This window comes from Megalobrama amblycephala, linkage group LG3 (genome assembly GCF_018812025.1).
Source record: "Megalobrama amblycephala isolate DHTTF-2021 linkage group LG3, ASM1881202v1, whole genome shotgun sequence".
Classification (NCBI taxonomy): Eukaryota; Metazoa; Chordata; class Actinopteri; order Cypriniformes; family Xenocyprididae; genus Megalobrama; species Megalobrama amblycephala.
The window spans coordinates 45,496,835-45,515,667 of NC_063046.1; the positions used below are offsets into that span (position 1 = coordinate 45,496,835).

The 18,833-nt window shown below is 39.6% G+C and overlaps 1 protein-coding gene across 1 annotated transcript; it reads left to right on the forward strand.

Annotated features, from left to right (window-relative positions):
* Positions 1–9,175: 9,175 nt before the first annotated feature.
* On the forward strand, positions 9,176–18,179 carry LOC125264064 (interferon-induced very large GTPase 1-like). The gene is made up of 3 exons (XM_048183308.1): positions 9,176–9,367; positions 9,459–9,701; positions 12,993–18,179. The coding sequence occupies exons 1-3, from the start codon at positions 9,176–9,178 to the stop codon at positions 17,748–17,750; spliced, it is 5,193 nt and encodes a 1,730-aa protein (XP_048039265.1). The 3' UTR covers positions 17,751–18,179.
* Positions 18,180–18,833: the final 654 nt, after the last annotated feature.

Below are 18,833 nucleotides of genomic sequence, written 5' to 3' on the forward strand. Positions count from 1 at the left end.
CCAATAATTAAGATTTCATCATTAATACACTTTTGTAAAGCCACACATAAAGAATCCAAAAAAACAATTCTGTCTGCAGTTGCAGTAGGAGCATATACACATATAAACACAAAAACTTGATTTTCAACAACCACTCTAATTTTTAAAATTCTTCCTTTTATTATCTCATCCACTTCGTAAGAAACAGGGGTAAATTTTTTTGAGAACAAAACAGCAACCCCAGCACTCAATGAGTTATTATGACTCAAAAAAGAGAGCCCATCCCATTCCATTGCCCAATTAGCTGCGTTTTGAACGTCACTATGCGTCTCTTGAAGTAACACAACGTCAAAATGTTTTTGTTTAAGTAACTCATAAATCTCTGCTCTTTTTTTACAATCCCTTGCACCATTCACATTCAGGGATGCAATGTTAATGCTGCTCATGTTTAATAAAATAAACCATAAACATAAGCTCCACATAAGCACTGCAGCAGGGACCATGGGTTTTAACATCTTAGACACCATCATTGTTACTTGTTTCCACACTAACTCTTCTCACAATTTTCTTCAATCGGTACACTTCTCTATCAGTAAAACACCCCTCACTCATTAAACTCCGCGATCTTTCCACAAATAACTGAGTATTCGGGAAGTAATTTTCAACATTAACATTCCTCTTATTTTTTGTAATTCTCAGAAATTGTTTGATGTTTTGTGCATCATAACCTCGAATATGAAATTCGGACTGAGAAAAAGCACTACTGGAATCAGATGAATCTTCATCACTTTCATCTTCCTCTCCATTGGACAACTCATTCGTACCTACTTTTTTCACCATCTTCAAACTACCATCACTTTTCATCTTTCTTTTTAAAGGTACTTTAAAAGACTGTGAATCCACTGCTTCTGTGACATTTACATCAGGAACCATTTCAGAAGATTTCATTTCACATTCAGAAGTAGGCCTACTATTCTGCATTCCACCTTGCAGCAGTACGACCATGTCTTCCATTGTTTCTTCAGACCCAGAAGGTCTAGATTCTACAGTCTCAGATACACTCCTATCAGCATCCACAACCACAACTTGCTCGCCTTCAGCCACCTTTGAAGTATTCAAACTGACCGTAGGAACCTCTGCTTCCACCACTGTTTCTGCAGATGTATGTGGTCTAACCACTTCATCATTTTCATTTTTATCTGGGCATGTACGCACCAAATGCCCTGCTTTACCACATCCAAAACATCTCATTTTATCAGTGGTTGCATAGATCAAATAATCAAAATCATCCATCCGAAAATTAAATGAAACGTCGAGCTCAGCGTTATCCCTTAGTACCATATATACATATCTCCTGAAGGAAACGATATGTTTCAAAAGTGGAGAAACATTTCCAAGTGCAATTTTTTTTATTGGAGAAACCAATTTTCCATAGCGAGACAGCATATTTACTAAAAACTCATCCTTCACAAAAGGTGGCACATTTGACAAAGTCACTCTCTTAGACGGCATTGAAAGCGGCAACACAGCAGTAAACGCATCATTTATCACTAAACCACGTTCCACTAACTCATTTGCCTTTTCCACAGTGCTCAAAAACATTACTATAGCATTGTTCATTCTAGAAGCCGATAACAATGAATCAAAACCCACTACTTCACCTGCCGCTAGACAGCACTCCTCTATACTCACAGCAGACGCCACTTTTACTCCATGACGCCGCGTGAGTGACTCAAAAACCTCCGAACCGGCAACCGCCATGTTTCCGATCAAACGGAAAACCGGCGCGCCGAACAAAAAGACAACAAAAACTTTTCTCAAACTAGACTATATTATCTAACTTTAGTAAAGAAAAGGGATAGAAAAGTTTGAAAACACACCTGCACACTCGTTCTCACATCCACTCGCTCCAACCACACTCGCGCATGCGCACAGAGAGAGAGAGAGAGAGAGAGAGAGAGAGAGAGAGAGAGAGAGAGAGGGCAAGAGAGTGCCCGAGATCCAAGGAAGAAGAGCATAGAAAAAGAGACCAGAGCAACAGTTAAAATCCTCTTTTATCCCTTCCCTGACCATGTGACTGAAACTCAAATGTGAGACATTCAAACTGACCAATCAGAAGATTAAAACTTCCCCCACTGTACTAAAGGTGTGACCATTTGTAGACCCCCGATGTACACACATCTTGGCCTACAGGCCTTGATCACTATCACCTTTGTGCCTCCCAAATGGCCCTTGGCAAGAGAGAGGGGTGTGAAACAGTAAAGCAAATGTCTTCGTTCATTTTAAAATATCTTTGGATATTTTCAATTCTTACATCATTTTCAAATTCTGCTGTAAGGTCTTTGTTGTATTTTTTTTTTATTAGAGTCTGACACGAAATCTTCATCTGATCTTCTGTCATGTCAGTAATCTTGAGAAAAGCTGCAAATGTGTCACATACAGATGCTGTGGTCTGAAACCTTGTGGATAAGTCACTTATAATAGAATCCAGTGCCACATAAAATATGTTATGTTTGAATGCTTGTTCTGCATTTTCTTCAGATGTATCCCCTTCTGTCTCATCATACATACTTTTTCTTCTCTTCTTTCTTTTATCTTCACCTTTGAACTGAGTTGGGATCTCCATTGCCTGAGCAACCAGTGTGGCCTCACCAAGCAGGCTGTCCCATTCATTGCGAAGTGCTTGCATTTCCTCTTTTAAACTTGCGATGTTTGCAGCCTCCACATCCAGTGAAATATTTCCTGCTTGAAGAATAATATTTCGATTCTCAATGCACTGCAGAATCTTTACCCACACAGTGAGGAGAAGAACTGCATCAAACTTTGAAAAATAATCTTTAAGACCATTTGCCTCATATTTTGCCTCATTGGTCAGATTGCAGTTGGCAATTATGCTGTCTAATGCTTCAATAATTGAAGGCAAATGAGTCGCCACAACTCGAACAGCCGCAATACGAGCACTCCAACGAGTCTCTGACAGACGATGAAGAGAGCAACCAGTTTTGTCTTTCAAAATTGCCCATCGTTCTGGACTGGCGCTGAAAAATGTGTACAGACAATTAATACATCCAAAAAAAGTCAAAACCTGAGGACAAGACTGCGCAGCATGTACTCCCACCAGATTGAGAGTGTGGGATGCACAAGGACTGTATGTTGCAACTGGGTTTTGTTGTAAAATCTGAGCCTGAACACCTTTCACTTTGCCTGACATATTCACACCATTGTCATACCCCTGCCCTCGACAGTCTTCCAATGGTACGCGCTGTCTTTCAACACGTCTAGGATCATTTGTGAAATTTCCTTGCCTGACTTTAATAAAAAGTCTTTGAACTGGAGGAATCGTTCTGTTATCTCCCAAACACCACTGTTTTTGTCTTGATGCACATATCTTAGTAGTAGCACATTTTGCTCTGTGTGAGATATGTCATGTGTAGAGTCATAGGGTCATAATGTGCTAACAACTCAAGAGTGCCGAGAAAATTTCCATTATGGACATTGTCTAGTTCCAGGGTTTTGCCTCTGAATGCAAGATTTCTTGAAGCCAAATGAATGGTCACATCCAAAATCCTCTCCAATAATAATGTGTTCTCAATTTCTGTCAGTATTTGTCGTTCAACGTGACTATCCACACCTCCTGCTGCCAATATGGAGTGCTGAAGACTTTTCCATTTCAAATAGCACTGCTTATGGGGGGCATGTGTCTCATGTTTTGGAAACTTTTCATAATTTTTTTTCCATCTGATGTTTGCTGTTTTAAGCCCATCTTTGCTATTTAGTGCACTTTTTGATGGTGTTTTCTGCTCATGAGAGAAGAGCAGACATGGGATGCAGTATAGAGCTTTTGCACTTTCACTATATATAAGCCAATCTCTTCTGATTTTCTCACGCCCATTAGCGGACTTTGCATACTGAAGGTAAGTTGGGAATGGTTTGCCCTCCATATCTTTAGGTGTGATATTTCCAATACCAGGTTTTGCTCCACCTTCACTGGCTAGCATTTGAACAATAGTTTTCCTGTGCTTATCAGTAAGAGTTGTTGGCCATAATCCTGGGTCCTCTGACAATCCCTCACCAGTATCCTTAAGTCTCTCATTCTCTTCTCTTTCCTCTTCAGCTCTGTCCTCCTGCTCCTGACTACCTTCATCACATTCTTCACTTTCCCTCTCATCACTTATATGAATATTAGCCTCATCTTCTATTTCTGCCTCTGCTACAAGAGGAAATAAGCAAAATGGGTACATTGTTATTGTACACATTTAAACTTTAAACTGTAATTAGTAATTACAGTTTAAAGGGATAGTTCACACAAAAATGAAAATTCTGTCATCATTTACTCTCCCTCAAGTTGTTCCAAACCTGTATGACTTTCTTTCTTCTGCTGAACACAAAAGAAGATATTTTGAAGAAAGTCGGTAACCAAACGACTGATGGACCCCATTGACTTCCATAGTAGGAAAAAAAATAACTATGGAAGTCAATGGGGACCAGGAACTGTTTAAAGGTCCCGTTTTTCGTGGTTTTTTGAAGCTTTGATTGTGTTTATAGTGTGCGATATAACATGTGTTCATGTTTCGCGTGTAAAAAAACACAGTATTTTTCACATAATTTACTTATCTGTATACCGCTGTTTCCACTGTCATAAAAACGGGCTGATGACTTCCTTGTTCTATGAAGTCCCTCCTTCAGAAATACGTAACGAGTTCTGATTGTGCCAGCGGTTCCTGTGTTGTGATTCGACAGCATTGATCTCTAAGTACAGCGTCCCTGGGAAGGCCAAACAAAGGTGATTGGACTGCGGGATGAAAATAACAGCGTTTCGACGTCATGGCGACAAACACACTCTACAAACGCAACTCTTGCTCTTCTCCATGGGAGCGCAACTAGACCACGCCCCCTTTTTTGTGTATTCCTGTGGGCGGAGGTTAGTCAAAAAACTGTTTTAGTGACGTCATTAAAGAAGGAAGTAGAGGGATGTAGTCCAAACTGGCCGTTCGATGTAGGAGACTTCTGTTAAATAAAATATCTCGCTTGGCATTGAACTTTGAGCTTTAAAATTTTACAGATTTTATTTATACTCTAACAACAACATTACACACTAACTAAAGTTTGAAACATGGGATCACGAAGAACGGGACCTTTAATTACCAACCTTCTTTAAAATATCTTCTTTTGTGTTTAGCAGAAGAAAGGAAATCATACAGGTTTGGGACAACTTGAGGGAGTAAATTTATCGGTCTCTGCAGTCATCTCAATCAATACAGCAACAGGCTTTTGTGGTAACGTTAGCATAAATAGATAAATATACTAACTCAGTTTTACAGAACTTTGACTTTTTACTTTGATAACAGTCAACTTATATGCAACTTATATGTAATTGTCTATCTAACGTTACTTTGCTAAGTTTGCAGTTTCACTGCTACCTACAACACTACATATAGGCTACTGTGTTATCAGAAATAAGAGTCTAGTATCAGCGAGTCTTACCTCTAGGCGAATACGCTTAGGCCGTGTGTCCACCAGAGCATTTTTAGCCAGCTGAAAACGCTAGGCGCTCTGCTTAAAACGTCCATCTGTGAGCGCGCTGTGAGCCGTGAGAGCGCTTCTGCAGCGCAGCGTTTTTTTTTCTGTTGAGACGCTTTGTTGCTATGATACGGAATATCCACGGCACTGTTTACTTGTAAATGATTTTGCAGGAATTTGTTTCAGCCTTAAGCTGCGGTCACACTAGCCTTTGAACGTGCGAAATTTATTCGGATGCTGTAACGGTCGTGATATGACGTCACGGTCTACAGCGTCTTTTTTATAAACATGAATTCAACATATAACTTAAAGCAATACATTCAAAATATAAAATTATAGAACCTACTCAACTTTACTGCAAAAAATATAATTCTTTTAATTCAGCCAAGAGGTCATGCCGTGACGAATCGATCTTCTACTGGTCGCACGTCTTCACGTGATGCGAATTCGCTGGAACTTTGGAACGCAGCGAAATGCGAAATTTTTCGCACGAGCTTGCGTTTCCGGTCTGACGCATTCGCATGCGTTTGAATGGAAGTCAATGGAACGAAAAGTGCAGTGTGACCGCCCCTTTAGGCCGTGTGTCAATTTAGCACCATTTCGCTGTAAATGTATGAACTAACTCACGATTGCGACCGATAGGCGTGGTTTGGGCGTGGCCTCGCAAGGGCAGCGAAACAAGTGCATTCTGGGAGTTGTTGTCTTTCATCCACATTAGTCAAAAATACATTTTCTGCCTTTTCTCAGTCTAGAAAGCTCCAAATTCAAAAATATTTCACATTTCTACTACATAAATGACCAATTTTAAATACACATTCATCTTTCCAGGGGTGAAGTACCCCTTTAAATCAACAAATTTAAAGCTGTCAACATACACTGGAGACAAAATACCTAAGAAAGGAAAGTGCAACTGGACCATGAAATACAAGAAGAAACGTTATTTCCTGGAATTCATTGTTGTAAAATCAGATGCCAAACCAATACTAGGAATTAAAGCATGTGAACAAATGGGGCTCATCAGGAGAGTGATGGCACTGAATACAAGTGAAGAAATAGATATTTTCAAAGAGTATGCTGATGTGTTTGAGGGCATAGGCTGTCTGGAAGGGGAACACACCAGTGTGACACCAAAAGTACACCCACCTAGAAAGATTCCTGTCACATTAAGAGAAAAATTAAGAACAGAACAGTACAGGATGGAAAAAAATGAAAGTGACTGCAAAAATCGAAGAGCCTACGTAGTGGGTAAACCCAATCGTGATTGTAGAGCAGTCTAATGGAAAATTAAGAATCTGCTTAGATCCATGTGATCTAAATACAGCAGTACTGAGGGAACACTACCAGCTACCAACTGTTGAGGAAATAACCTGCAGACTGTCGAAAGCCAAGTTCAGGTTTTGGCAACTCAAATTAGATGAAGTCAGTTCTCGCCTCTGTACGTTCAACACTCCTTTTGGCCGTTACAGATTCCTCCATCTTCTTTTTGGAATTAACTCGGCACCAGAAGTGTTCCACAGGACAGTGTGACAACTGTTTGAAGGAATTGAAGGCATTGAGATGTACATTGATGACCTTTTGATCTTGGAAGAGACAAAAGAACAGCATGATGAAAGATTGAGACAAGTGCTAGAGAGAGCAAGAATCAAAAAATTCAAGTTGAATAAAGAAAAATGCAAAGTGTGCCTTGAGGAAATCAAATACCTGGGTCATGTTTTTTCAAAAGAAGGACTGAAACCTGATCTGGGGTGCGTTTCCCAAAGCGAACTATGGTCGCAAGTTCCGTCGTTACCAATAGAGTTCAATGGGACTAACGACCATGGTTCACTAACGATGCTTTCGGGAAACTCACCCCAGAGCAAGATTGAGGCTGTAAAGAAAATGCCAACACCTGAATGCAAAAAAGATGTGGAGCGATTTCTGGGAATGGTCATGTTCCTAGCAAAGTTCATTCCAAACATGTCACAACACACTGAGCCATTACATGGACTAACTAGAGATGATGTGGCATGGCAGTGGAGAGATGAGCATCAGCATGCATTCGACCAATCGAAAACAATGCTCACTGAAGCTCCTTTGCTTAGATACTATGATGTAAACCTTCCTGTGACACTATCGGTGTATTCTTCCAAAAACTTGGTGCTGTCTTACTGCAAGAGGACAAACAGATTGCATATGCATCACGTGCCTTGACTGAAACAGAACAGCGTTATGCGCAAATAGAAAAGGAAATGTTAGCGATTGTGTTCAGGGTAGAATGTTTCCATCAGTATGTGCATGGAAGCGAAATTAATATGAAGTCAGATCACAAGCCACTTGAAGTGATAATGAAAAAGCCACTGAACAGTGTTCCAGCTAGAATACAGAGACTGTTAATAAGACTGCAGAAATATCAAGTGAACGTACAGTACAGGTCAGGAACGGAGATGCATATTGCAGATGCTTTGTCCAGAGCTTACTTACCAGTGATCGGCTCACTTGATAAAGACGTAGAAGCTTAGGTGCATATGGTGATCTCCAATTTGCTTGTGTCAAGTGAGAAATTAGAACAATTAAAAAAAGAACAGAGAATGATAAGACGCTGATTAAACTCACAGAGACAGTCCTGAAAGGATGGCCAAAGACAAAGGGCCCTATAATACACCCGGCGCAATGCGACGCAAGGTGCAGCGCAAGTGTGTTTGCTAGTTTGCGTCCGGCGCCGTTCGCGTTTTTTTCCCGTTCAGTGCCACATCCTTAAATTAGTAAATGCATTTGCGCCAGTTAGTGCGCCCATGGGCGTGCTGGTCTAAAAAAGAGGTGTGTTCAGGCGCATTGCTATTTTAAGGAGCTGAAAATAGACTGCGCCATAGACCAACTCAAACCTGGTCTAAAGTCTAAAGTCAATGGCGCAATATTTTTTTGTTAGAGCGCGTTGGTAGAAATTGCGCCTCTGGGCGCGTCCACAGTGCGCATTGACTTTGCTTATTACACACAGGGATGCGCATCACACAAACATGCCAAATATTAAAAACAAAAGGATTACAGTGTAAAAGAATATTATTGTGCAGGCTACATAAATATAAAACTGTAATGATGAATAGTCATTGCGTGTATTAGAATTAGGCTACCTATTTTCAATTCAGCCTATTACTACTTATAATGATGAACGCTTTAACTTCGCGCACGAGGAGATCGGTTTCTTCACTTGAAAAGCATTCAGCTTTTCCGCCAACAAATTCCGACATGTAAATATGATACGCCATGGTGTGAGTGCATCTCGCTCTTAAAGGGAATGGGAGATGACACTCTGATTGGTTTATTGAACGTTACGCCCATTACTCATTAAGAGAATAGGGACAACCCATTTCAAAAATGCGTCCCGGCGCACGGACCGTTTTTCCGTCGTTAAACTAGCAAAAGTGGATTTGGACACGCCCTGAGTGCACCTGCGCCGTGCGCTTTACACTTTGGGCCCTATTTTAACGATCTAAATGCAAAGAGTCAAGTTGCAAAAGAAATACAAATGTATTGGAATTACAGAGAGGAAATTTCAGTAGTGGATAGTGTTTTATTCAAAGGAGAACGACTCATTGTTCCAGCAGCAATGAGAGCTGAAATGCTTAAGCGAATTCACGAAAGTCACTTCGGCATTGGAAGCTGCATACGTAGAGCGAGAGAAGTACTCTTTTGGCCTGGAATGTCGCAAAGTATCACAGAAATGGTGAACACCTGTGAAACGTGTAGGACTCATCAGAAACGACAAACCAGAGAGCCGTTACTTCCACACAGTGTTCCAGAAAGACCCTGGCAAAAGATAGATGTTGACCTATTCACCTTTGGCCAGCAGGAGTATCTACTCTTAGTGGATTACTACTCCAAGTTCATCGAGGTAGAATGGCTAAAGTCAGACACAAGAAGTGCAACAGTCATCACCCATCTTAAGTCACAATTAGCTAAACATGGAATTCCTGAGATTTCAGATAACGGACCTCAATTCAGCTCGCGTGAATTCCAAGCTTTTGCAAAAGAGTGGGAGTTTTCTCACAAAACATCAAGCCCCCACCATGCTCAATCGAATCGAATGGCTGAAAGAGGAGTATAAACTCATGCTAAAAAAAGCTAAAGCAGATGGAAAGGATCCGTATTTGTCTTTGCTGAACCTTAGGAGTACACCATTGGAAGACATTGGAGCGTCACCAGCCCAACTGTTGATGGGTCGACGCGTGAGAACAAGACTTCCAACAGTGTCACAAATGTTGAAACCCTGTATGGTCTCTCACAGTGTGGCAGTTGTTAGAAAAAAGACAACAAAAACAGAAAGAATACTTTGATCAAGGAACAAGGGTGCTTCAGAAACTTGGCGACAGTGTCAGAATATGGCAAGATGGCATATGGAAACCGTTGTACAGACACCTGATGGACAGATGTAAAGATGGAACAGAAAGTTTCTGATGCAGTCACAGGTGAAAAATATCATGGCCAAGGACAGGGACAATCAAAATGTGACACAGCAGAATTTGTGTGACAATGTCGATGAACCATGTGAAGTGGACATTCAAAAAAAAAAAAAAAAAGCTAACAAAGAAAACACCACAAAAAAAAACAAAAAAACAAAAAAAAAACACCACAAAGAAATGCTAATCCTACAGAGCTTTCAAGTCTCCCAACCAAAACAGCAAGTGGATGTATTGTCACCAAGCCAAGAAGGCTTATTGAGGAGTAGCTATGAACTTTGTGATGACAGTTGAGTTTTTTTTTGTTTTTTGTTTTTTTTTTTTTGTAAAGGAAATGTATAAACATGTTCATAAACAAGAAAGATGTTATGTTATAAAAAAAGAAAAGAAAAAAGGGGGATGTCAGGATATGTAAATAATTCATCTTCATTATGATGTAGCTCATGTGGAAGCCACAGGGTGGTGCAGTTCAATAAAGACACAATTGACACAGCAGAAAACCTTATTTAAAACACTCGACTTGTACATTTGTAGCAAAAACGTGGTTTTAATCTTATACATTTTCGTGTTTTGTTGGTGTGCTAAGCTAACATGCTAACGAGCCCAGAGATGCACCTGTTTTGAGCTAATGCAAATATTTTTTTTTTTCTTTTTTTTCAAAGAAGGGCATTAGATACAGTTTCAAAGAAGGTGAAGTGAGAAGTTTTGTGAAAGAAATGAGGGATTAAATGTTGAAAAGGACATTGTCAGTCTAATTATATTATAGACAAAATAAAAGAATAAATAGAGCCATAAGCAGGCCGGAGAGGTGTGAATGTGTTTAGGGGAGACTGAAACTGAATGGGGCAGTTATCACCACAAAACAATATAGACAATACACTTGAATAGATGACAATAAACATCAGTTAACATTTTAGAGACTTTTCTAAATAAAATCACATTAATTATGACTTTACCATAAACTGTGTCCGCTTTTCAAATGAGACCTTACTTATGCTTTTAGTGCAAAGGGTTCATGAACTGTATCTGTTTTAGTTTGGGTAAGTCATTTCTTGGGATTTCCCAAAAGCAGGGGTGCAGGCTAACTAACATATTACTGTCGTGGCAGATTCAATGTTTCTTTGTCCCTTCAGATCTGGTCTCGAAGAAAAACTCGCAGAGTCGAAGTTTCAGGTCTCAGAAGTGTTTAACTTATCTCTTAAAAACACACCAAATTAATATCATTGGCTTTTTCTTATCTCTTAAAATACACCAAAGTAAAATCATTGGCTGGTAACATTCACCCTAACAGTTATTTTCCATGATATCATCTACGGGGGCTCTTCTCCCACACCTCCTTCCCATGTACTCCCTGACCTTTCTGCCATAGTCATTGCAGGTGTTTCTTATGTAAGAGAATTTTCTTAGTAAGGGTGACCAACTTCCAGCTACTGTACATCTTTTGACTTCATTTCTCATGGCCTTCTGCCAATTGATGGTCAACCCTTTTCCCATTGGCCAAATGAAACATTGTATCAAAACAGTCAACACTCCCCAGAGGCAAGAGGCCTTCACGTGACACCCTTTACTGATGGTCTTGTTCACTTCACAGCCACCTGTTGTCTGGTGGAAAATTACCAACAAAATATGCTCAGTGGCCAAGTAAACTTGCTTGACCCTTATAGTTACATAGGCCAAGAGGCCTCACAACACTTCTAGATTTTATAGTAAGCAAACAAATTCTACAATTGTTTTCTATTGGATGGATAAAATACTCCATCATAACCTGTTTGCGTCTATCGCTATGGTACTTACCTTTTTTACTTGCGTCAATACATTTCCTGTTATTACATATATTCCTGTATTTACATATATTTATATAGCGCTTTTTTATAATGCAGATTGTGTCAAAGCGGCTTTATATTGATAACAGGTATATAATTTTAGCTGCACAGCAGCTCTTAAAGAAAATGGTGTAATTCTCCAGCTTAAAAGTGCATTAAGTGGTATTTGAACTACGTTGTTGGACATTGTTGATATTTGAAATCAAACAAAACAAACACACCCCTCTCTTCATTGCACCTCCAAAACTCAAACTCCAATACTAACCACCATGCCCCAAGTTGGACTCGAACCATTGCCCGATCGATGCTGGCATGTAGGGCAAATGCACTATAAATGACACTAAACACCTCATTCTCTACCAGTCGTCAGTGTGCAGTTATTTAACTGCAGAACTCTGACCATCTGGCCTCTGTTACACATGCAATGCAAGTGGATGTCTGTTTATCACAGCTGATGCGCAACAAAATGCTTAATGAAAAATAAAACGCAGTTGATGAACAAATGACAAGGAAGCAAAAAAAAATTAAAATACAGTACACAAGACTAAACACAAAGTGTTCATTGTTAGTCGCAAACAGCACAGCAGCTTCAGAAAATCAAATCAAAACCCAGTGTACTCACAGTTTTCAGGCGTTCTCTCTTAGCACTGGAAATATTTTCTAATATAACCCGGTCCTAAAGCACTTGCCCAGGCATAAACCTTAATTTCAGTGATATTCTTTTGAGCTGTTTTTTTTTTTTTTTTTTGGTTATTGTGTCCCATTTCTCATTCTGCAGGGTTTTTTTTTTTTTTTTCCCTTTTTTTCAAATCTCACTCTTGCTCGTTCTCTTTCCTCGATGGTCGTATGTCCCCTGATGCTGATTGGTTAGACGTTTGTTGTTGGACTTGGCCCAACTAACTTCCAAACAGTGTATTTGAAATATCACTGAGTCCCCCTTTAAGTAAATTCAGTATTGATTCAACATATGTGCAGCATACGTCATCTTTACAGGATATGGTATACACTACACTTGAGTGCACAGCATGCTTTTTTGTGTTTTAATGTCACCTTATGTAAACTTTATGGCCCCTAGAGATTTTCCAAGATCAACAATTTTCTACTTTTTGTTACATCTTTTCTTATAATTTAAATCTTTATCAAATTGTTTGGAGAAGACCACTCCATTTCTCTTGACACAACCAAAGTAGATAATAAAAGTAAATGTAATGTTTTTTTGTTTTTTTTTAATCAACAGGGAAAAAACAAGGACTTCAGAACAGAACTCAGACCAGATCAATACCAACAACAAAAGACTAAAAAAATGAATCTATTTCGCAGACTTCAACTTGAAAGCAGGCACTTCAATAAACTGAGAGCTGCAGATGTTCTTCAGATAACTGAATATTCATTACAGACTCATGAATCTTGTGCTGAAGAAGAGCTGGTTCAGATTTTCATACAGAAACTACTGATGATGAACTACAGAGCAAGATACATTCATGTTAGGGATCCCAATGAACATGATCACACACAACAAAGAGGCATTGACTTTTTTGAAGATGAGGGTGATATATTCAAATCAATCGTTTTGTCCAACACAAGAACAAGTCAATCTGAGCGAATCCACCCATTGGATGTTCAGATGTCCGTGTTTCATTGTTCTGATGGTTTCCTGAAGCAGCTGATAGTCACTAAACTGTCCCAGTGTCAGTACGCTCTGCCTCTGCTTGTTCCTGATCCATTCACACATCAGATTGAGTTTCCTCTCTGGACATTCAGACAAATCAACAAGAGCTGGAGGATCAGAAACACCAGCAATGAGATCATTAGTCAAATCCAGCCAATCTACAAGGCAAAAACTCCAGTGGTGTTTTTCTTCAGGTTTGGCTATGTGTCTTCATCCAAGTCAGAGATGATGAACAGTCTGATCAATGAGAGACACAACACATTCTTCCACAGGAACTGCCCAGGCAGCAGCAGAACCAGAGTCCTGATGGATGGAGTGGTGGAGATCGCCTGGTTCTGCCCCTCTGGGAAAAACACGGATAAATTCAGTGAGTGTGTTTCGTTCTGTAATCTACACGGTGATGCAGGAGACCATGAGAAACAGCTGCAGATCCTCACTGAAATGAGCTCAGTCAATGTTGTTCTTCTACCACAACTTCAGAGGAACAACAAAAGTGCAACAACAATCCAAAAACTGTACAAAAAACAAAAGCCACTAATTTGTCTTCTTACTGAGGATGAATCTGCCCTAATTGAGATGAAGAAAGGGAAATTCAAAATTGGTCTAAAAGACAGAAATCAGTCAGATGTTTCTGAAGAAATCAGAACAATCATAAATGAGTGTCTCTCAGAATCATCTTCCACTTTCAGACTTGAAGATGTGTCCAAACACTCAGACATCAGAGTAGATGAGGAAGATGATAAATACTGCAGGAGAGGAAGAGCAGCAGCACAGCAGATGATGAGTTTACTGGAGAAGAAAGAAGTGACAGAAATCAAAGAATTATTTCTGCCTCATCAGGGGAAACTGTGGCATCAGTGGAGTCAGAAGAACAAAGAACTGCATCGACCTCAAGGATATGAGATAGAAATGGACATCAGTAGAAAACATTCAGAAATGAATAAAATTCGTAAAAAGCAGCACGAATCTGACATCAGTGATTTTATGAAGTTCTTTATTAAAGAAATGAACTCAGGTGATTGTTATGAGAAGACATTTTTCCTTAAATGCCTTGGAATCCTCTTGGATGAATATACATCAGCTGACCTTTCTGCTCTACACCACAAGTATAATGAAAAATGGTCAAGTGTTGTAAAACTTAAAAAGGATCATGATAAATCTGACCAGCTTAAGACTGAACAGACAGAACTTGAGAGAATATCTGACAAACTTCAAGCTGCAACCTTTGGTTTGGAGCACATCATGAGGGAGATCAGTCAGATCTATGAATCATGTTCATCAGTGAAGAAGAACAAGAAAGACCTGCAGGTTCACTTCTCTTCTCTCCCGAGTCTTGCAGCAGAGATGATGATCTCTGGATTTCCACTGGAGCTGATGGATGGAGATGCTGCTCACGTTCCTCTGATCTGGATCTCTGCTGTTCTAGATGAACTCATCCAGAAACTGGAAGACCAGAGAGTCTTTGTGCTGTCAGTTTTAGGGATTCAGAGCTCTGGGAAATCCACCATGCTGAATGCCATGTTTGGACTCCAGTTTGCCGTCAGTGCTGGCAGGTGCACCAGAGGAGCTTTCATGCAGCTGGTCAAAGTATCAAAAGAGATGAAAAAACAAATAAAGATCGACTATATTCTGGTTGTTGATACTGAGGGGCTTCGTGCTCTAGAACTGGCTGGAAGATCAACAAGAGGTCATGACAATGAATTGGCCACATTTGTTGTTGGTCTTGGAAATCTGACATTGATAAACATCTTTGGAGAAAATCCTTCAGAGATGCAGGACGTTCTTCAGATAGTTGTTCAGGCCTTCCTGAGGATGACGAAGGTCAGACTGAATCCCAGCTGTGTGTTTGTGCATCAGAACGTTTCAGATGTCACAGTTGGAGAGAAAAACATGGAGGGAAGGAGACGACTGCAGGAGAAACTGGATGAGATGACAAAACTCGCTGCTGAAGATGAAGTCTGTGATGCAGAACGTTTCAGTGATGTCATTAGATTTGATGTTGATAATGATGTGAAGTATTTTGCTCAGCTGTGGGAGGGCAGTCCACCCATGGCTCCACCAAACCCAAACTACTGTGAGAATATTTATGAACTGAAGGAAACTATTATGTCTCATGCAGCAAAATCACATGGAATGACACTGAAAAATGTAATAGTGCGTATTAAAGATCTCTGGGAGGCTTTACTGAATGAACGATTCGTCTTCAGCTTCAGGAATTCTCTGGAGATCTCAGCCTACAGGAAACTGGAGGGAGAATACAGCAAGTGGTCCTGGAGTCTTCGCAGTGCCATGATGGAAACTGAGAACAAACTACACAACAAAATAGAAAATGAAGTGATTCATGAGGTTAAGGAAACCGATCTTCAAAAAGAACTGAAGGAGACATATGAAGAAGTGAAGAAATCAATGTCTGAATTATTTGAGAAAGATAAAGATGCAGATATACTGATTCAGTGGAAAACATCATTTGAAATCAAAATCAAAGAGCTTCAGGGAAACATTGTGAGAGAAACAAAGAGGAAATTAAATGAGGTTCTTCAGCAGCGAGACCTGAAGAAAAAGATTGATGCTCAGAGGATAAATCATGAAAACACTCTCTATGAAAAGAGCAAAGAACTCGCCTTAAAACTCAAAGACAAAACAAATGATGAAGAAACACTGAAGAAAGAGTTTGATTTGTTCTGGGAAAAGTGTGTGAACAATATCATCAGAGACACTCCTGCAATCAGAGACATTGATGTAATGAGAGATGTGAGAGTGATCCTCTATGACGCCTATGGAAGTGTTCCTGTAGACCACAACAAGAAGAGCAGGGATATATTGACTGTGCTCAGTTATTCAGATTATGTACAGTTTAAGAAGTCAAGAAATATTATCATAAATTCCATTAATTCAACTAAAAAAATGTTTGGTCATGCTCTCTGTAAAGTGGGTGAAGCTCAAGTTAGATCATTAGTCACAGATGTTGTTCAGCAGACAGAAAAAATGATTCAGTCATTTAACATTTCAAAAATTGGCTACAACGTCAGCTACATTCAACAACTCACAGACTACATCAAGAAGAGAGTAACAGAACATCAGGACGGACAGGTGAAATATTTGTTCAAGAATGAATTCTTCATGGATTTGGTTCTTTACATCTGTGAGAGATCAAACAAGATCATCACTGACCAACACAGACTGTTCAGAGAAGACAATGATCCTGTAATACATCTTGAGAAGAAGAGAGGAGATTACTATAGTATTTTCCAGAAATACTGTCATGGAGCAACATCAGCTGTTATTCTTGGTGAGATCATCAGTCAGAAACTGAAAGAGCCCATTGAGCAGAGTGTCTACAAGAAGACTGCCAGAGATCTGGCAGATGAAATGAGATCAAACTGTGAATCACTGAATGGAAACAGATCAAATCTGGAGAAACACATCCTGAAGACACTGGCAGAGAAGGAGGATTTTGACAAATACATGGACTACATTCATAAACCCAGAGATCACTTCAAGAGATCCATCAGAGCTGAAGTCAGTCGGTACATCACTGATAAGTTCAGTGTCAGTGTTTTACCCAAGATGAAGGAGAACTCTGAACTCCTGCAGCAGAAGATCATGAAAGCAGCACATGAATCTACTGAACATGTTCAAGAGAACAGAGGAGATGCTGGTTTGTGGTTGAAGAGTTTCACACAGCAGATCTCAGATGAGCTGATCTTCTCTGAAAAAGACCTCAGTGGAGTCAAACATGATGATGTTGATGATTTCAACCTTCTAGAAGATTTGTTAAGAAAAGAACTTACTGTTATAATGGATAAGATCAGCAGTAGATTCAACATCAAGTCTTTCCCAGTAAAACTGGACTATATGTTCAGACCAGATGAGCTTCTGATTGATCACTTCTGTCAGTGCTGTTGGATTCGGTGTCCGTTCTGTAAAGTCATCTGCACCAATACTATAGAAAACCATGATGAAGATCACAGTGCTCCTTTCCACAGAGTAGATGGAGTAAGCGGTGCTAAATTCAGGGGTACAACAAACTTATCTGTTTGGATCTGCACATCATCTGTTGCAAGCAACAATCGATATTTTTATCCCAGTGCCTCAGATGATACAGTCCCATATAAAGATTACAGAAGTGCAGGAGAAGTTTTTGCAAAGTGGAGCATCACTCCTGATCTCTCTGAACTGCCCTACTGGAAGTGGTTTGTGTGCAGATTCCAGAAAGATCTGGAAGAATACTACAATAAAACATTTGAGGGGAGTGGTGAGATACCAGATGAATGGAGAAGATACAGAAAAAAAGACGCTATCGAGAGTTTGGATCAATACATGTAATGGAGCAGATGAAGAATGAGACTCTTGCGTCTCCTCTCAGATTCAGATCACAGTCAGACATGAGTTTCTCTGACATTCATCAGGGAATCTGAGCTCATCTTGTAGTAGTGGCTTCTTTTGCCTCTGTGAAAAACCACTCTTCAAGACTTAAAATCAAGAATAAAGTTGGTCTGCAGATCACAACTTGTTTTGTTCACTTGTAATAAAACCTGGCATCAAAAATCCAGATGGAACTGGAAAGGAGCAGAAGAGTGGAAGACCATACCGGCTGACTCGGTGAGCAACACAAACACAAACCTAGAGACCTAGAGAAGGTAAGCAGTTTTTTGCTTCCTTAAATAGATTGTGTTGGTTGCCAGAGTTTGCCCGGTGGGAAGGACACTTAATAGGCTCCTCCAAATTAAAAAAAAAAAAAAAAAAAAAAAAAAAAACAAGCAAGAAATGGGTTTTTGATTCCAGAAAGAAAATTGCATACAATGGTCTGTATTTACTGTTAAGTAGGCCTTGAGATTAAAAGGTGCACATAAAAAATAATAATAATATAAGAAAATTCCTAGGTGATTAAGAAAATTCATACTGTTACCGCTCTGTTGTGTTAAGGTCACACATATGGTTAAATGGTCTGTCATGATGAGGAAGTGACAGATGGATGCACGGATAGCCAAAAATCCTGTTTTTCTTTTTTACTGTGTTGTGTCAGTAAAAGAGCGAGTAGAACTGACTGACAGGTGTAGTGTTTGTGTGAGTATATCTGTGATTGAGACTGGGTGAGACAATAAACTCTGTATCTTGTGGCCGGTGGCCGTGCCTCTCTTGGACTGTCACTTGAGAGTACCTGGACAGAGGTGTGCAGTTATTGTCACACTTGAGAGTATGAGCCCTAAAAAATAAAGGGACAAGAATGTATGAGATTAGGTATGCATGAGATTATTATCCCCATATCATAATAAAGGGATTGGTATGAATTTTGTGTATTAAAAATTAAAGGTGAAAGAAAACAGAATAATTGTTTCAATATATTGGCATACTGTTATAGTAGGAAATAAAATATATGTTTATCATTTAAATCTAAGGATATAAATA